The sequence below is a fragment of the Coenobita brevimanus genome, chromosome 14 (assembly GCF_032717465.1).
Source record: "Coenobita brevimanus isolate Jiangsu-jjx chromosome 14, ASM3271746v2, whole genome shotgun sequence".
Taxonomy (NCBI): domain Eukaryota; kingdom Metazoa; phylum Arthropoda; class Malacostraca; order Decapoda; family Coenobitidae; genus Coenobita; species Coenobita brevimanus.
In genome coordinates this window covers 27283350-27304704 of record NC_136967.1, presented here as the reverse complement: position 1 = coordinate 27304704, position 21355 = coordinate 27283350, and the positions used below count along the sequence as shown (strand labels likewise).

Here is a 21355-nt window from a genome sequence, read left to right as displayed (position 1 = left end):
CTAGCCATCAGCTCTGTCATCATAATACCCATTTTTACCCACCTAAAGATGTGGTGAGGTAGCACTTACATAATTATGTTGGTCCCAGTTAGTTATGTTCATCACTGAAGTTATTTTCGAAAGCCATTGCATGCAGTTTAAAACATTCAGTGTACAGTAGCCTACTAGTATACTGTGCTGAATTAGTACGAGTATTGAACTACTGTATTAAAAAAAAAAAAAAAGTCATAGCTTGTGCTTTAACCTGTTCTGTGCCGTGTCCGTATATATACAGACACACCAATAGCGTCAAAATTGCCGAGTCCAGATATATACAGACTAACTCCTAGTACCCTAAATTGCCGAGTCTACACATATACGGACATGATTTTCCTCACACCTGCGCAAAATTATTTGAGTCTGCCTTTGGTGTGTGACAGAAAATGGGATGACAGACATCCCTCCTCCCCTCCCATGGCTTATACCAATATACTGTAATATAAAAAAAAATTGAATGTGATAATATGTACAGGTATAATTAGCACGGAACCCAAACTTCCCATTATCATAGTTTCGACTGTGGCCGCATTACCTAAACCAGGTTGTGTTTCTAAGCTACAAGTACTCCATGCATCCACCCATTCCATACCAAAATGGACTATCTATCTACATCAGCTGCTGATGGTAGCTGAAAGTAACCATCTGATGCAAATCTGGGTCAATCTGCCCTGCCAAAGATATTATGCTTACTCCCGATTTGCAGTCGAAGCTGGAGAACTTCCATGTGATGAACTAACTGATGGTGATGCATAAATAGTGTATATAATGAACGTAATATACGGTAAGTAAATATAGGCAAATATAAGTAAATAAAAAAATCAAGTAATGTAAGGAAAAAAACATAAGAAACGTGTGATTTACTGTAACTAATGTGACTGTGTGTAGCATGAGTGTTTATTGTGCCATATGTGAGTGTTTATAGTGCCTCATACCAATTAAAAAAAAAAAAAAAAGTGACTACGTAAAATTAGCACGGAACCCCATATTCACATCATCATAGTTTCAACTGTGGCCACATTACGTAAACCAGGTTGCGTTTTCATACTACAAGTACTACATGCATCCAGTCACTCCATACCAAACTGGACTATCTATCCACATCAGCCACTGGCGGTATCTGAAAGTACAGTAGCCATCTGATGTAAATCTAGGCATGCTGGACCAAAACACCTGTTTTGGGGCAGCAAACAGTCAAAGTGAGCACTTATACTATCACTAGGCTTATTCTGACCACTTTTCAGATCTTTATTTAAAAAAAAAAAAAAAAAAAAAAAAAAAGGCTGGCATTCTAGGTAACTTTGCTGCCCAGACTCTCGGCAATCTAGGAACAAAAGCCAAAACAAAGGCCCCGGCATGAAACGGGTTAAAAAGAAAAAAATGTGCAACTTGAGTAAATACTTTCCAAAAGTCATTTGAAAAAACAAATAGCATCTTGTGCACCCAGTAGCTAATCAGATTGTGGTTAAAAGGTACAAATGATAAAACCAAAGTAACATTTTAGAATCTGATATTTAGTTTTGTGGTTACTTTCTTGGGTGCAAAATTATTACAGTATTAGGTGATTTGCAGTTTGGTATGACCAGGATATGAATAGCTTACAGTATAATCAGATCACACAAAAAAGCAAAAACAATCCTACCAAAACATACTCGCAAAATACAATCATTATGAAATTTATTAGCTACATCTCAAATTTTACCCTAGCATTAGCACCTTCCAGTCATAATCACAGGTTTCCAATCAACGCTTTACTGTTTGAATGGGATGAAATAAGGATGGAGGGGCATTGGCACAGCTGAAGGAGTTGAGAGGCTTGCTCGGAAGAGCTCAGTCATGTTAGCAGCATCTAAACCCAAGAGGACAGCTTTGTTTTCATCCTTGGAGTCAAGACACAGCACTAGCAATACCCCCTCGTCTTCACTCTGGGGACAAAACAGTACAGGAATTTTGTTTTATTCTCTTTGTCTTGAATTTCCTAAAAGCCTTAGCTGCAAAAGCTTTCCGTTGACTGAATATAACTACTGTATTTCGTATTGGCTACAATAAAATATCTAATCTCAAATTATGGTGCTGCAACAAATTTCTTTGACTGGTACTTAGTCATTTCTTACTAATTATGATACCTGCAGTCGAAGGATTAACTCCTTAGCTGTGGGGAGCTTCTGTTTGCTAAATAAAACTGCCAGGTATGAACCAGAGTAAAATAACAAATGCAATTAGGTATCTGAAGGGTTTTGGTTTCAGCTGGAGGCAAAAGGAGGTACTATAGTTACCTAACTGCACATCAGGCTTATTTTTAATTATAACACTGAAAATCTTTAGCTATATCCATTTAGATGGGATACAATACTGTTTATATAACTCAGACCATTCTTTCTCATTTTGTTTTTGGATGTAATTTTACACAATTATATATACTGTACTTTTAATAATGGGATGTCTGTACTTTTAATAATGGAATGTTGTACATACTGCACGCTGCTATCAATATACCAAAAAATTGAGTTGAGAAGAAAGACAGTCAGTGTGGCTTACTACTGTTGGTAATTTAAATTACTTTTTATCCTAGCTGAGCTGATTCTTTGTAAGGTATTTTACCTCCCCTGAGTCTGTTTTATAACCAGTGTAAACTGTAGCCTATCTCTTATGAGGTTTGCAGCATGGCTCGTGAAGAGCTTCGCTGTTCCTCATGTAAGGTCTGCAGCTCGGCAAGGGCTGAGAGATATATATACATTATACAGTACTCTAAAGCTGGGTCAAATATTTTCACACTGCACTGTACAGAATGGTACTGTAATTACAAGTACTTTCAGACTGCACTGTACAGTAGGGTACTGTAATTATCTGTACTGACAGAAAATGATTTTGTACTTACAGTAGCACCAGGTTTTGGAATAAACTCAGGGGCACTGGTGTAAAGACCATCTTCTGTGAACTTAAGCATTTCCCCGGAGTTAATATCCATCTTCATTACCTGTGGGTGCCCAAAATACCAAAATATGTACCATGCAAGATTATATATATATATATATATATATATATATATATACACACACACAACAGTACACAGACATTACCATTATGATCATTACCCTGGTCTTAACTCTGTTTTATACAACAGTATTATAAACAAGGTAGGTATGATCCAGAAAAGAAATTTGAAATGAAAAAGAAACTATCTGAACATGCAGTGAAATGGGCTACACATTAAAGTCATTCACTCTTCATTCCAGCTTTTGAAATTCTTGGCTACATCTCTTAGGCAGAACTCTTCACAAGAGTGATCATCATCATCATCATCATCATCATCATCATCATCATCATCATTACCTAATCCAGTGTTTTCCCATGAGAGGCAGAGAAGCCTGGGGCTAGGCAAGTTGGTCCTGACAATTAAGATGAGAGTGACCAGCCACACTCTTCCCTGAATGGCATTACGTGAGCAATAAATCCCAACAACCTCTTGGATATAAACAAATATATATATATATACTGTATATATATATATATATATATATATATATATATATATATATATACATGCATATATACACAATTTGTTTTCGTTTTTAAAGGCTCCAACATGCTTGCATGTGTCGGCCTTGGTCACCTAATGGCAGCTCTCCATGCTGCACGATCCATTGTAGCCTCCCTGTTCAGTCCCTTAACCCTGAGGTCACACTTATTGACCTCATCCCATATCTTTCTCGGTCTACCCCTCATAACCCCACCCCCAATATTAACACTTCTCACCTTCCCCACCCAATTATCATCCCCCATCCTCTCCACATGTCCAAACCATCTCAATCTACCTCTCCTCATCACAACACCAATACACTCCAGTCCCATCCTACCTCTCAACTCTTCCATCGTAAACCCAGCCCCTCCAGGCCCTAGACGCAGGGACACACTGCACATCCACCTAATCATTGTCATTTCTGTACGTCTGAGCCGGCGAATATCTTCCTCCTTCACTGCCCAGGTCTCACTACCATACAGCATTACACTCCTAACACATGCTGCATAAAAAAGACCCCTTAGCACGTAGGGAGAGTCCTCTCAATGTCAGGAGAGGCAAGAGCTCCCTGAACTTCTTCCAACCACTTCTCACCCGAGCCACAGAGCTAGCTCCAGCCCCACCTCCAGCACACAACATGTCTCCCAAATAACAAAACTCTTCCTGACACTCAAGAGATTCACCAGCAAGTTCAATCCTTTCACGTCTGACAATCTCCACCTGCTCACCCCGACACGCCGTACACATAAAATCAGCATTATCTCGCAGTCTACCTCTGATACCACTACATCTCTTATGCACCCATTTATCACACACACCGCACAAGATGGAATTACTTCCCACGCCCTTGTGGCAAACTGCACATGGCCACTCTCCCTCGTCTTTGACAGTACCGCCACTTTTGTTTTATCTGCATTTACCCTTAAACCCTTGTGCCCCATACCACATATATATATATATATATATCATTTTTTCATTCAATGCCAGACGCCATGTATCCCAAACAGGGTGGCCAACGGCTTAGAGTTAATTGTTTTACAGGGAGGGGCACTAATCCTCCACCAACCCCACTTGACACGTAGGGAGAACGTTATGCCAACAGCATCTGGTGTTCCCAGGCGGTCACCCATCCAAGTACTAACCAGACCCAACGTTGCTTATATATATATATATATATATATATATATATAAATATATATATATGCCACTGGATCCCAGGGGTGCTGGCGAGGCATTGCACTGGGAGGGCACTAAGCATACCGCCCTCCGCCCATCGGCTCATAGTCACGAAGCTCATAGGTCCCTACCTGGGGGTTCCCTACTTTATAAAGACTTGAAGAATCCCAGATCTGTCCAATACTCTGGAAACTGGGCTCCAATGGGTTAAAGAGCCTGATAGGTTTGCCAGTCATTATTAAAAAAAAAAAAAAAAATTATATATATATATATCCATCATCCAATCCTACATTGCCCCATGAGGAGCATAGGAGGCCGGGGCTAGGCAGCTGGTCCTGACATTTAAGATAAGAGTGACCAGCCTCACTCATCCCTGAGTGGCATTACATGAGCAATCAACCCCAACCACCCCTTGGATATAAACCTTCACCGGCTCAATCCGACTGGAGCGCAATAATTACCCACTAAACCACCAGGCGCCAAAATTTGGTTATATGGTTACCACCCAGCATAGTAAATGGTTTCCTGGTGTACTGTACAGGAAACCATTTTCCTTGTCACTCAATGTAGAGTCACCCACAGGCAGAAGGAAGAGGAAAGAATGAAGGAAAGAAAGACAGAAGAAGGAGTGTAAAGGTATCCGTAGGCAGAAGGACAAGGAAAGAATGAAGGAAAGGAAGACAGAAGAGGATGGAAGGAAAGAAGGATGGAGGAGAGGAAAGGGCAGACACCCGACAGCAGCACTACACCGAGTGAGTGGATAGTGATATATATATATATACAGAAATGACAATGATTAGGCGGATGTGCAGTGCGTCCCTGCGTCCAAGGCCTGGAGGGGCTGGGTTTACAATGGAAGAGTTGAGAGGTAGGATGGGACTGGAGTGTATTGGTGTTGTGATAAGGAGAGGTAGATTGAGGTGGTTTGGACATGTGGAGAGGATGGGGGATGATAATTGAGTGAGGAAGGTGAGAAGTGTTAATATTGGGGGTGGGGTTATGAGGGGTAGACCGAGAAAGACATGGGACGAGGTCATTAAGTGTGACCTTAGGGTTAAGGGACTGAACAGGGAGGCTGCAATGGATCGTGCAGCGTGGAGAGCCGCCATTAGGTGACCAAGGCCGACACATGCAAGCATGTTGGAGCCTTTAAAAATGAAACGAAACGAAACGATATATATATATATCCATCCATCCATCTGTCCAATCCCCATGAGAAGCATTGGAGCCCTGGCCAAGGCAAGTTGGTCGTGACATTTAAGATGAGAGTGACCAACCTTACACATCCGTGAATGGCATTACATGAGCAATAAATCCCAACCATTCCTTGCATATAAACCTGCACAGGCTCAATCTGACTGGAGCACCTTAATTACCCACTAAATCACCAAGCGCCATTATTTGGTTATATGGTTACCATCCAGCATAGTAAATGGTTTCCTGGTGTACAGGAAACCATTTGCCTTGTCACTCAGTGTAGAGTCACCCATAGGCATAAGGAAGAGGAAAGAATGAAGAAGGAAAGAAAGGCAGAAGAGGACAGAAGGAAAGTAGGAAGGAAGAGAGGAAAGGGCTTCATCTGATAAAGTCCTTCAGTTCTGTCATACATTTCCAATTTTATTATTGCCATTTCCAGATGATTTTGTTTACCATACCACAAACTTTTCAAAATGGAGGAGCTCAATGAGACCATCATTCATCCCTTAATATATCTTATCCTAAGCTGAGTTGTCTCAATACTGAGAGAATAAAATAAAAAATCAAGCATTTAGTGAAGGGGTTAAAATACATGTGGGGTAGGTAGACTCTTCTGTTGACCATTATGTTTTACGACAATTGTAACCATTATATTGTATACAGTATTGTGTATGGTAGGTTACTTATAGACAGAGTTAGAGAAAGAACAGAGAAATTAGTTGGAGAAGAACAGGGAGGCTTTAGGAAGGGAAGAGGTTGTGTAGATCAGATATTCATTCTTAGATCTTTAGTGGAAAAGTTTCTAGAGAAGGGAAAGAAGTTGTATGCGGCTTTCATGGATTTGGAGAAAGCATATGACAGGGTGGATAGACAAGGATTGTGGAAAGTGTTAAGAATATATGGAGTAGATGGGAAGTTGTTGAATGCTGTGAAGAGTATGTACGATGGTGCGAAGGCTGCAGTGCGTGTGGATGGTGAACTAAGTGAATTTTTCTCTGTGAAAGTTGGTTTGAAACAGGGATGTGTCATGTCTCCATGGTTGTTCAATCTGTACATGGATGGGGTAATAAAAGAGGTACAAGGTAGGGTAGTGGATGTTGGAGTGGCCCTGGTGAGAGAGGATAGTGTTTGGAAACTCCCTGTACTGTTGTTTGCAGATGATACTGTGTTGTTGAGTGAAGACGAAGGGGAGCTGCAAGGCTTGGTGGATGAGTTTGAGAGAGTGTGTAAGAAACGGAACCTAAAGGTGAATGTAGGGAAGAGTAAAGTGATGGTCTTTGAGAGAGGTGAAGTCAGTGAATGTACAGCAAGGTTGGATGGTGAGGAATTGGAAAATGTGAGTACGTTTAAGTATTTGGGTAGTGTGATGAGTAAGGATGGAGGTTTGGAGGGTGAAGTGCTTGAAAGGGTACAGCAGGGAAGAAAGGTTGCTGGTTCCTTAAAAGCAGTGATAAGAAACAGGGAAGTGAGCATGGAAGTAAAAGTTACTACATGACAGTATTGTGATACCAACTCTAACGTACGGAAGTGAAGCTTGGACATTGTTGGAAGGACACAAGTCAAGAGTGAGAGCAGTGGAAATGAGTTATTTAAGAGGAGCCTGTGGAGTCACGTGGAGAGACAGGCTGACGAATGAGGATATAAAGGAGCGTTGTGGTGTGGATGTGGATGTGATAGGAAGCGTTGTGAGGAACACACTGAGGTGGTTTGGCCATGTGGAGAGGATGGAGGGTGAAAGATTGACGAAGAGAGTGTATGTGAGTGAGGTGGAGGGTGGAAGAGGGAGGGGGAGACCGAGGATGAGATGGAGGGATGGGGTGGAGAGGTATATGAGAGAGGGGGGTGTGAGTTGGGAGCAGGGCAGTGAAATGGCGGGGGACAGGGCGACTTGGAGGCGATTTGTTTGTGGCCACCCCAAACGGGATTGAGGCGTCTGGCAATAGATAGATAGATTGCCATACATACATCATCCACCATGATAAGGCAACTGTGGGTGTATGTCTAAATTCTGAATATCAGGCTTAAGAGAGACTTACTGCATACTGCATACTGAAAGTAAAAGAAAGTTATGCAGTCTGTGACTGAACTACTGGATCCCAAACTTGGAGCTCAGGTCTCCATCAGAGCATTATTAGATTAAAAAACCATATACCAGTACATAAGCTTATATTCTTACCAATTCCTAAAAATTTGTTGCCAGATCTGAACCTAAGACATGACTCAATAACATCTGAGCTATCTGCTTTAGCCTGCTATAGGTTAATGGCAAAGTTGCTGTGAAGCAGTGATGAAGATAAGACATATGCAATACACAGAGCATCATAATCAATGGGAAGATCAAGCACAAACCTGACAAAATGTACAGTGCCAAACATCTGCAGCTACTCCTTTTAAAGTTATTAACATCAAAGTATTTACCTAGTGACAGGTTAGGGATAAAGATACCTGCATAAAAATAAGATGGTACAGAAGAATTGGGTGTTGCCTTAAAATACAGTACTGTCCAGTAACACCATAACTTCTCTGCCCCTCAAGGGGCAGTCATATATATCTTGTCCCATCACATACTGGTAAATGTTCTGTAATCACATACAGTATTAATATAGCCTAATAATAATAGCTGGTGGGTAGGGGCGCTCACCATCCACTCACTCATAGTGCAACTTTTGGGTGGTTGTCACTTCCTTTCCTCTCATCCTTCCTTCCTCTTATATCATTCTTTCCTCTTCCTTCGGTCTACAGGTGACCCTACACTGAGTGACAAGCCAAATGGTTTCCTGTGCACCAGGACACCATTTACTATGCTGGGTGGTAACCATAGAACCAAATTATGGTGCTTGGTGGTTTAGTGGGTAATTAAGGCACTCTAATCAGATGAGGGCTGAGCAGGTTTATATCCAAGGGATGGTTGGGGTTTATTGCTCACATAATGCCATTCAGGGAGACGTGAGGCTGGTCGCTCTCATCTTAAATCTCAGAACCAACTTGCCTAGCCCCAGGCTCCTATGCTCCTCATGGGGCAACACAGGTTTAGATGATGGATGAATAATAATACTGTAACACTCTCCACCACATAATGGAACTGTATATACAGTAATTAGTCTAAGCCTTCCAACATGCTTATTCCAGGATGACAATGCCCTAATTTGAACAAACACTCTGTGAGAAGATTTGTGACAGTTGACTTACAAAGCCAGAATCATTCCCTTCTGGACTTGGGCCCATTGCCCAAATGAACTGGTGCTTCTGACCTGCTTTGCCCGAGTTGATGCAGGGGTTTTCTACAGTGATCTCAGACAATTTTTCACTCTGCAACACAATCTGAAAAGGACCAGTTATGTATTGGTCTAGGATCTGTAGCTACACTAATTCATCCTCCAGCAAGATTACTTTAAGCATTAACAGTTTCATAACAGTATCTGCACTCACTCTCTATTTATACAGCACAATATCATTTACCAAAAAGTATGATTAAACCTGATCCTACCCATATGATATACCATGCTTATATTGCATTTTCCAGCAATATTATAAACTGAAAGGAAAATCTGTCATACATATCTACATATACATGTAATATACTGTATATTTATACTTGTTTGTTTGCAGCACTGTCTTACCTCTTGGCCAGCCCATGAGGCAGTGCATGAGGTGTCAGGGAGAGTGATAAGTTTGTCCTTGCCCTTAGTGTTCAATGGCACTACCACCCTGTGCAGAGTGGACTGGAAGGAGGATACATAGTCTTCACTGTTCTTCCCTCGCTGCTCCTGAATGCAGGAGATAAAAATATATCACATAACACTTTTCACAAACTGCAATACCATATTTTCTTATAATAATGACATATCATATCTAGCGGCAAACCTGCAAAACAGATGTATATCACTGCAATGAGTAACATTAAAAATGAAAGTAATGTATAGAATAATATGATTAAGTCATCACCATTAACCCCTAAAACGCGGATCGTCGCTTTTGCGACGGTCGGCCCAAAGGGCAAAACGGCGGGTCGTCGCGTTTGCGATTTGAGTTAATTTTGAATAACCGCGGGCAAGCAGGCTCAAGCTGGTATTGTCTCTCAGTCCCGCCACCCGTGAGCTACTTTTAGCACACTTGACCTTTGTACTACTGACCTCGGTTGTTGCCAAGTCTCATTTTTTTTACCCACGGACGCACCGATGCGCGGCCCTCCCTCGTCGTGCGATATGGCAACGCGCGGATGGCTGATTCGTGTCAATCTGCGCCGTCATCTCACAAGCACTTTTTGCTATTGGGAAACGCTTGTTTCCCCAGTTGTCACACTGTCATTTTTTCGCGCGGTTTGCCCCAGATTAGCGTCAGTCCACGCAAATCTGCCACGGTGACACCATGTCAGGCTCTAGCTCTTCTAGTTCCGTGCCTTCTAGCCCTCCGAAAAAGGGTTTTGTTACCTCTACGCCCTTCAAAACTTTACAAGTGACTACCAAGGGGCTAAGTGACTCGGCCATAGCATCTGAACTGCTGAAAGCCTCTATGGACTACGGCAGTGACGTGGGTGTTTTGTCTAGCCTGGCTGAATCAGAGACACAATCGAGTGCTGATTCAGCCCCTGAAGTGATGATTTCTGTGCCCGAGGAAACTGTGACTGTGCCCAGCACCTCTACAGGGAAGGCCCCAGTGAAAAGGGGCCTCGAATATGGAAAGGGAGAGAAAAGGAAGAGGAGCGGAGACAGCAGTGCACCGCCATTGTCCACTACGCCACGCCACACCACCGCAAGCCCGCCACGTTCTCCCAGCCCTCTTCTCTCGTCCTCCTAGTCTGCTGTCCTGTCTCCTGAGTCATCGGAGTCTCCATCACCACCGAGAAAGGGAAGTAGACGAGCAATGTTACGTATGAGAGGTTATCGTAGGCCTAGTGTTCGTGTCAGTAAAGTTAAGTCCCCTAGGCTAACTCCCACTAGGCAACTCAGGAGTCACGCCACCGCGGGTGACTTTGACCCAAGCGATAATCTCCCTCCAACCACCACCACCACCACCACAACACCAACACGGCCTGGGATAACCTCTCCCTTACCTACTATTGCCCAGCCTGCCTCACCCACTCCCACACGACCTGCCTCACCCCCCGCCGCCCCAAGCACCTCCCAGCCTAGGCAGGGAACTTTAGATGCTTTTGTGTGGTCAGAGGGATCAGATTTTGTGCCTGAAGATCTGCCCTTTGACGAAAGTGAGTGTGGACTTCAGGCTGACTTCCCTGTGGACGACGATGGTGAATGTGTTGACTACCTGTTGGCCTTCCTTGACGACGAGGTTATGGAGCACATCTGTACCGAGACCAACAGGTACGAGGGGCAATGTGCGCCAATTCGCGAAGAAGAAGGTGAGGCTGCGACGCCATCCACGTCGCGGATGGCATCATGGGTGCCTTTGACGATCCGCGAGCTTTTTGTATTTATTGCCTTGATGTTGCTTATGCCGCACAACTGGAAGCATAAGTTGGAAGAGTACTGGGGTTCCGACGAGCTGTGCCCAACACCAATATTCAATAAATACATGAGCCGCGATCGTTTTAGGCAGCTGATGACTTATCTTCACTTCGCGAATAATGATGAGCCTTCCCAAACTGACCCATTATGGAAAGTGAGGGGAATCCTGAACATGATCAAAGATAAGTTTACGAGGTTCTTGCGCCCTTTCAAGAAAGTCGTGATTGACGAGTCTTTGGTATTGTTCAGGGGCCGTCTTCGGTTCGTCCAGTACATTCCAAGCAAACGCCACCGCTTTGGAATCAAGTTTTTCGTGCTGTGCGACTGCAAGACGGGGTTCATCCTTGACTTCGTCATCTACACCGCCAGCAATGTCGACTTGGATAAGACTGACCCCCTTGGATTCTCTGGTTCTGTGGTGAAAGTGCTTTTGGAAAAGTACTTTGGCGAGAATCATGTCCTGTATATGGACAATTATTATACAGCTCCAAAACTCGCCAAGTACCTTTCTGAACACGGCGTCGGCTCCTGTGGCACTGTCAGAAGTGACAGGGCACATTACCCTGCCTTCCCAGAGGCTGAAAAGTCAAAGCGGGGAGACGTGCACCTGAAGAAATCTGACAAGATGCTTGCGATCAGGTGGCATGATAAGAGAGTCGTGAACATGCTCACCACAGTACACAAGGGTGAAATGCTGGCAACAGGGAAGGTCGACAGAAGGACTGGCGAGCCTGTGATGAAGCCTGATGCTGTAATTGACTATAACGTCAATATGCGGCTGGTGGACAAGTCGGATATGATGATTGGAGAGATTGACTGTCTGAGGAAAAATCGTCGTTGGTACAGGAAGGTGTTCTTGCACTTGATTGACATGTGCATGTTGAACGCCTTCATCCTGTATAAAATCAAGAACAGGAAGCCAGCCAACTACTCTCTCAGAAGATTCTCCAAGACTTGTGTCTACCAGCTGCTTCAGCGTTATGGCCAGGTGCTTTCAACAGGTCCCAAACGCCACCCTCACACACCTCCAGACCGCCTACAGTGTATGGCCTACCTTCAGCGACGCCGCCTGGAGCCACTGCCAGCCACTGCAAAGAGGGGGAAAGCACTGAGGAGGTGTCATGTGTGCAGCCACACTACCAGGCAGGAAAGAACTTTTAGGCGCACCTCCTTGCAGTGCAAAGAGTGCAAAGTTCCCCTCTGTGCTTACCCGTGTTTTTTCGACTACCACAGCCTAAGTAGATTTTGAAAATAAGGGTAAAAATATTGGGAAAAATACTGAGAGTGACAGTGATAATATTGTTTAGTTTTCTTTTACGTGCTGACAGTGACAGCCTGATGAGTGTAAATTAGTGTATGTACTTGTAAAAGCACTGACAGTTACAGTGTTTTTTGTTGTAAATAATTGTACATAGTAATCATATAAGTATTGCGAGTGACAGTCACTCCAGTGTAAAAAGATAAAAGCATATTTTCCTATTCTATGTTCTGAACGTAAAAGTTTTTTGTGTATAAAATATTATTTTTATAACACTGGACAGTGACACTGATGAATAAGGCAAAAAAAAAAAAAAAAGATACAGTGAAAGTGAGCGATAGAAATGAAGTGCGAGTGGCCGACAGGAGCGAGAATAAAGTGCCTGCCGTAAGGCTGAATAAACTCGCGCCGCGGTGGTCTTCCTCAGTCCCAGTCCACAATACTGGCAGTGACATTGATTTTTATTACCGTAATAGTGACAGGCAAACGTTTGCGAAGTCCTATGATGGAAAAAAAAGGAGTATACATGTTTTTTGCCGAGAAAAGGCAAATGTGACAATATTGACGGGAAGATCGCCACCGCGCTGCATGTCGGCCGTGCGCTCCGTCCATTTTAGCCTTATTTTCAGTTCTTATTTACAAATACGGATTCCAAACAACCTGTACGTTGTTGTATAAAGTGTACTGTGACAGATTGAGGCTGTGGTAGAAAGAAAACCGGGTTTCTGGAGGTGTGAGAGTGAAGACTTTGTTACCCAACTTTGCAAGTCTTCACAAGTCCTTGGGTAGTCAACGAAGGCTCAACATGTGGCTCAGGAGATAGCTGAATGTAAGTAATATATGCCATAAAAATTTTAATGCTCTAGGGTTAATCTATGATTTTTGGCTAATATTTTTCCACAGGTACTCAGACCCCGCTACAACCCCGCCACAGGGGGGGGGATCGCGCGTACACAGCCGCGTTTTAGGGGTTAACATTCCAATCCTGTTTCTCATGTTCACATGACGTGGGATATTGAAGAGAAAGCTCTTGAATCTACTCTGGGATACAAGAGGAAAATGATGGTGTAGTTATGTTTACCCCTATGTTGTGTCACTGGGGCTAAGAGGTTGCTTACAACACAAGCACTGGGTTACTGTGTCTCCCTGACCAAGTTCACATTCCCTGGCAGGACAGGCATGAGCAGTAATGATATTATTTCTCCTTTGTCCTTATGGATAACAGCTAAGGTCACAAACACATCATCATCATCCAATCCTACATCGCCCCATGAGGTGCGCAGGAGCCTGGGGCTAGGCAAGTTGGTCCTGACATTTAAGATGAGAGTGACCAGCCTCACTTATCCTGGAGTGGCATTAAGCGAGCAGTATACCCCAACCACCCCTTGGATATAAATCTACACTGGCTCAATCCGAATGGAACACCGTAATTACTCACTAAACCACCAGGCACCAAAATTTGGTTATATGGTTACCACTCACCATAATAAATGGTTTCTTGGTGTACAGGAAACCATCTGGCTTGTCACTCAGTGTAAAGTCACCCACAGGCAGAAGGACGGGGAAAGAATGAAGGAAAGGAAGACAGAAGAGGGAGTGTAAAGTCACCTGTAGGCAGAAGCATGAGGAGAAAATGAAGGAAAGAATGACAGAAGAGGATGGAACGAAAGGAGGACGGAGGAGAGGAAAGGGCAGACACCCGAGAGCAGCAATACATCGAGTGAGTGGGTGGTGAGTGCCCCCACCTACCACAAACACCATGAAAAATGAGTGACATCTGATTTGGGAATATTGCTACAGACATCAATGTGTATTTATATGCGTACAGGTACTATGCCTCCATCACCAAAGTTCATCTCATCCCAAATGGAACAATCAAGTTCTGAGTCCTAACACTATAACATACATAGTATTGATTCAAACTATCCTTTCCATCAGTGCTGGAGTCATATAGTGCACTGTTCAAGGATAGTAGTGAATTCAAATAAACCAAATCAAGCTGGGGTGGGGGGATTACCCTCTATTTTTGGCGGACTGATGATTACTTATAAAGGAACAGTGTTATTTACCAAAGTACATGCAATAAATATTGCCCTTGCACTTGCCTATCTTACTGTACTCCTATGACCACAAAAAGTAAAATAAAAGTGCATGTTTATTTGTTTTTTTAAATGCTTTAAGTGGCAATTTTGCTTGAATTCATGTCCCCTCTTCCCAAGTGCTGGATCTGGCCCCAAAATCTTTGCACAGGAAGTTGTGAGGGTAAAGGACATTATATATATACAGTATGTATATATATATATATATATATATACCCTTAGTGTGGAGATGAACATGTTGTGCAGGAGTGTTGAGTCCTTGTACGTAGGTACGTCCAGCACAATGTGGTCGCCATCCTCATAAGCATTGGCAACGTGCATGAAGAAGAATGGGTCCATAACGTAGCGTGTCTTGACTGGCTTCCATGTCTGTTTGTCAATTAAGTGCACCAAAACCTGCACCAAAAATGAAACACATTAATATTTCATCAACATGTACAGTACTGTAATTCACAACATTCCAACCATAATCCCCCTATTACTCATCATACACATAATATACACGCCTAACTGTACACATACCATATACAGTATTACTGCTATTAAGTGCAACAGATACAGTGTCCCAATCACCCTTAACCTCTAAAGGATGGCAGGCACAAAGTAGAATTTATTCTGGCTACTGACAAGACAACTTCTTGTTCAGAAGAAAGCACCCCACCCTTAAAGGTTAAGGTTGATGATGGTTACCTCCTCAAATTTTCATATAAATCTCATGACCAAAGCAATGACTAAATGTTTACTTGATCTTTTTAAACATACCAGTACACTCACTAACACATATACAGTACAGTATACACAAGGAAAAAGTGAGATAAATCACTGTAGTTGTGAAACCTGACATAACTTTAATAGCTAACCTAAAATGAGGCTAACAGGCCAAAACCATAGTAATGATGATATCTACCTATACTTTCCTTATAATTTACATGCATATAATCCTTAGTATACTTACAGGTTCATTGTGCCACTTGAGCCCTTCAATGAAGGGAGCATTATTGACAATATCACTGAGCAACTCTGAAAGGGACACTGCCAGGGGTTGCTCTATCAACACTACATAGTTGTCAGTCACAGCCATGGAATGCATGTATGCAGGGGAAAGCCGCCACCTTGCCCCAAGTGATGCCACCACCTTGCCTTGCTTAAGATTGCCTGTAATTAAATGTGGTAACAATTAACATAAGGCATGGTTGGGTTGCATGTGGTTGTAGTTTATGGCAGTTGCATATGGCTGATATAATCTTGTTCTTGGTCATGGTTGTGATTAACTAAGAATACTAATCCCTCAATATAAATGACATTATATATTATTCATGAGTAGGCAAATGGACCTCATATCAACAAAAGGTGTAGGGTTCAAGCTTACTGAGCCAAAGAATTTTAAATGCCAATATAAACATATAGTTTAACTATGGTCTATAAATACAGAAAAATACTTTTACAGAAATAAAATTATGGATATACTTACCTAGAAGACTTCAGTGTTACTCCTATTTTTAGTAGACAATTTCTACTTCAAGCAAGCGCTTAATACTTTTTCTGCTAAGTTAACATTCTTCCTCATACAGGATACGGTATATTACTTTCTGAAACGTTTGAATAATGGTTAAAAAAGTCAGTTGTATTGCCAGATGATGATACCTGGTGGGAAGGAGAGTGAGAGAGACAGAGGCTTACCATCAAGGGGATAGCGGAGAATATTATACTTTGGTCCAGTAACACCAACGCCCTGGCCAACTGTGTACACTCCATCATTGGAAACAACCAGGTGGGGGCTCTGTGTCATCAACCCATAACGCTTATGGATGTTCACCTGTGCGAGACATAATAACATAAAAGACATGAGTATCATAATTCAGTGCAAATATTATTAGACTTCCATAACACAGCACATAATATGTAGATGGTTCTAAAGAGGGATGCTTTCACATGGTGGCACCAACATAACAGGGCAGCTCCAGTAACCATCTATACAAATATCCCTCATCTTTACAATCCCCAAATGGTATGTGATGGACTGCTGGAGAATGGAAACTTCAGCCTGCAATCCACCAAGATCACATTTAGATGAGACTTGGGCCACAACAACAATATGGTATGTTCACAAAATAAGAGAGGTAAGATTAATGAAAATTCACCTTCATTATCTATTTTGCATTTTCACCAAGATTACTCAACAGCAACAAAAACAACAACTCACCCTTTCCTTTGTTTCAAGAGTATCAGAGTCAATTTCCAGCATGAAGGGTGTTTCACACATGGCAAAGTGGCGGTCCCCAATTCCAGCCACACAAACAAGTGCATTATCAGAAAACATCTTCTCAGGATCCATTGCATCAAGGAGCCTTGGTGCAGGTAAAAATAAGAACATACAGTATAAGACTTGCTTTCATTATATATATATATATATATATATATATATATTCTATGGAAGAAGGGCCAACCAACCAAAAATTATAAAAAGGTACAGGTTCCAATACGCAGTGATCTCCTGGCTTAGATTACATGTTTTTGCCCCCAAAAGAAATTAATATTGGCCCTTTTAGCACTGATGAGAGTCTACAGTCTGGACCCCCAGCAGCCGAGCCTAATGCATTCAGATGGCCCAACAAACAGTGCGCACATGGGGGAGGAAAAATTCTTGGCCTGATGCCTATTCCAGTTCCTGTCAGTCTTATTTCTTACCCGATAATTTACCCATACTGTATATCAGCTACAATGATGCCCCTAAAGTGGTGCTTTTGGGGGGGTGGGGTGGGGTAAGGGGGAATTTCACTTATTAATTTTTTTGGGGGGAAGGAAGACCACAAGTATTACATATCAATAGTCTTGTCATTTCATAACCTTCAAAATGGGATGGGTTTTGACTTTGCGACGCATAAAAATAGGTGCTATCAATCACCCCCCCTTTTATTGTTATAAACAGTTATTATTATGAGCAGGCAGTAAAGGAGATGAAAACAGGGAAAGCTGCAGGTATGGATGGGTGTGCTGTGGAATGCCTGAAGGGTGGTGGAGTGACTACTGTTGACTGGTTAGTAAGATTGTTGAACGTGTGCTTTGAGAAAGGTATGGTGCCAATTGACTGGGCAAGTGCTTGTGTGGTCCCGTTGTATAAAGGCAAGGGTGATAAGTATGAATGTACTAGCTTTAGGGGTATAAGTCTGTTGAGTGTTGTAGGTAAGGTGTATGGTTTTTTTTTATTCATTGCCAGACGCCATGTATCCCGCACGGGGTGGCCAAGGGCTTAGAGTTAATTGTTTTACAGGGAGGGGCACTAATCCTCCACCAACCCCACTTGACACGTAGGGATGCCAACAGCATCTGGGTGTTCCCAGGCGGTCACCCATCCAAGTACAGTACTAACCAGACCCAACGTTGCTTAAAAGTGTTAATTATGAGAGTTAGAGAGGGTACAGAGGGAGTGATTAGTGATGAGCAGTGTGGCTTTAGGAGAGGGAGGGGATGCGTTGATCAGGTGTTTGCTGTGAGACAAGTGTGTGAAAAGTATTTAGCGAAAGGCAAGGATGTGTTTTGGGCATTTATGAATTTAGAGAAAGCGTATGATAGAATTGATAGGGAGGCTTTGTGGACTGTTTTAAGATTGTATGGACTTGATGGTAGGTTACTAAAAGGGGTGAAAAGTTTTTATGTAAATAGTAGAGCGTGTGTAAGAGTGGGAAATGCTGTGAGTGATTGGTTTCCCATGAAAGTGGGGCTGCGACAGGGATGTGTGATGTCGCCTTGGTTGTTTATTATTTACATGGATGGTGTTGTAAGGGAGGTGAATGCAAGAGTTTTAGGTGGTCTGAGTCTGGTAAATGTTGATGGAGGAGAGTGGAATCTGAAGCAGCTGCTGTTTGCAGATGATACTGCACTGGTGACTGATTCAGAGGAGAGATTGAGACAGTTGGTAGAGGAGTTTGGAAGGGTGTGTGAAAGGAGGAAATTGAAAGTAAATGAGAATAAGAGTAAAGTGATGAAGTGTACGAGGTTGATAGATGGTAGGGGGAAGAATATAGTTTTGAATGGTGAGTTGCTTGAGGAGGTAGATTGTTTTAAATATCTAGGGTCACATGTTGCTGTGGATGGAAGAATAGATGCAGAAGTGAAGTTTAGAATAAATGAAGTAGGAAAGGTGCTGGGAGGAATGAAAAAGTGTTTAAATGTCGTTTGCTTAGAATGGATGTAAAGAGAAGGCTGTATGAGGGTGTTGTGGTACCGACTGCATTATATGAGGCTGAAACATGGAATATGGGTGTAGCAGAGAGGAAAAGTTTGAATGTAATGGAGATGAGATGTCTGAGGAGTATGTGTGGAGTGACGCGTATGGATCGAGTGTGAAATGATGAAGTGCAAAGGAGAACTGGAGTTGTTCGGGAGATGGCTGGTAGAGTTGAGCAGAGGGTGTTGCAATGGTTTGGGCATATGGAGAGAATGGATAATGAGCGATTGGTGAAAAAGATAACTAGATCTGATGTGAGAGGTGTAAGGCTGAGAGGAAGACCACGAATAGGATGGATGGACAGTGTGAAGAGAGCGCTGGATGCGAGAGGGATGTCTGTTGAGCAAGGAAGAGTGGCTGTGCGTGACAGAAATAAATGGAGAGAAACTGTGAATGAATAAGTGATGACACAGCCCTGAGGGGATATTCTCCCGCATTTGGTCTGATCAGCTAGTCAGGTCAGGTGCGGGTAAGGGGATGGGTCTATTATGATGTGGCAGGGGTAAACCAGTTCTGCTGTCGGGCCCTGCTGCGGATGTCACTGATTGCATTGCGCAGTTGACCCTTGTGCGGTGTGGTGCGGTGAGGATCTGTCCTTTCTCCCCTTTGGGGCTAAGATGCGAATGAATGTGTTTGAATGGATGAGTAAATGGAGAGTGAGTCGTCCTGTCTCGGCTACCTCCCTTTCCCTGGGGGAAGCAGCCTAGGTATATAGATAGATAGATAGAATGATTGTAAAAACATTTACTAGTTATAATAAGAAAGCCTATTAAATTTGCTGATTTTTTGGTGGGTTAAAAAAGAAAATTGAAGCAGCTGTTACAGAGATATTAACTTTCAAATCTTTCAATACATTATTCTCCAAATCTTGTTTATGGTTGGCTGGCCCTTCTTCCATGGAATGCTTCATATATATATATATATATATATATATATATATATATATACAAGATTTAACAGGATTTTCAGGTGTTCACAAACAGTTTCATAATATGATATCACACTGATGAATTTAAAGAACATTTACAAATTCACACTTGTGCATTGATGTAATTAGAAAATTAAAATTGGGACTAAAAAATGTACAACCAGGAGCCACCAAGAAAGCTATAAAATGATAGGCACCCATAAATTCACAAACAACTCAGATATCTTCCTATATCTATATCTAACATTCCATTATCTCTATATTCATTCATCATCTAATCCTGTGTTGCCCCACGAGGAATGTAGGAGCCCAGGGCTAGGCAAGTTGGTCCTGACCTTTAAGATAAGAGTGACCAGCCTCACTCATCCCTGAGCGCATTACTTGAGCAATAAACCGCAACCACCCCTTAGATATAAATCTGCACAGGATCTATTTCTATATACATAATCATATGTATATCTCAACCAGTTAACTACTGTACCTATCTATATGTACAATTTATACAAGTGCTCATGGGCCCTTTGGGCCCCTCGCACTTGCTCCTGCGGAGGGCTCTCGTGCTGCTGTTGCTATGGGGAAAAAATTCTATGGAGATCCTATGCTGCGTGCCAAGAGCAGCGTTTTTTGGTCAAAATGTGATTGCTCATTAAATATAGTAAAAGTTTTTCAACTGTGATGGGACGAAGTTTTTCACATCAGCGATTTTGCGATTTTTGTGCCAATTTTGGTGCGATCTGAATGTGTAGTTTTGGCTGCCCAAAATACACACACACACACACACACACACACATGGCTAGTGCTATAGTATATATATATATATATATATATATGTATATAAGATATATATATATATATATATACTGTATATATATATATAATCAAATTTTGGCGCCTGGTGGTTTAGTGGGCAGCAGGTGTGTCTGGGTTGACTGCCGAAACGTTGAAGGCCTCAGGCGATATAGGGGTGAGGTTAGTCACTGACCTGATAAACAGGATTATTTATGAGTGTGTTGTCCCAGATGATTGGCTGAAGAGTGTAATTGTAAATGTGTATACAGGGAAGGGTGATGCCCTGGAAAGAGGAAATTATAGAGGTATAAAGCTTTTAGATCAGATAATGAAGGTAATGGAGAGAGTTTTAGAAGGTATGATTAGAGAGTGAATATTGATGAGATGCTGTTTGGGTTTATGCCAGGTAGGGGCACCACTGATGCTATATTCATTGTTCGACAACTTCAGGAAAAATATATTGGTAGGAGAAGGGATCTTTATTTTGTTTTTGTTGATTTGAAAAAGGCCTTTGACAGAGTCCCTAGAGAGGTGGTGAAGTGGGCAATGAGAAAGCTTCGCTTGGAGGAGTGGTTGGTTAGGGTGGTTATGGCTATGTATGTGGGTGCTCACACCCAGGTAAGAGTGAATGGAGATTTGAGTGATGAGTTTTCCGTGAA

At 42.3% G+C, this 21355-nt stretch overlaps 1 protein-coding gene across 1 annotated transcript in view; it reads right to left on the bottom strand.

The window, feature by feature from the left end:
- Positions 1-1647: 1647 nt before the first annotated feature.
- Positions 1648-21355, bottom strand: part of LOC145389591 (carotenoid isomerooxygenase-like) — a 72096-nt gene continuing 52388 nt past the window's right edge. The window contains exons 5-12 of the mRNA XM_080264846.1: positions 16955-17099; positions 16432-16567; positions 15707-15906; positions 14968-15147; positions 9550-9696; positions 9119-9250; positions 2915-3013; positions 1648-1961 (exon numbers count right to left, since the gene is read on the bottom strand). Of these exons, the coding sequence (XP_080120972.1) occupies positions 1788-1961; positions 2915-3013; positions 9119-9250; positions 9550-9696; positions 14968-15147; positions 15707-15906; positions 16432-16567; positions 16955-17099 (1213 nt within the window). The 3' untranslated portion in view covers positions 1648-1787. The remainder of the gene's footprint in view (positions 1962-2914; positions 3014-9118; positions 9251-9549; positions 9697-14967; positions 15148-15706; positions 15907-16431; positions 16568-16954; positions 17100-21355) is intronic.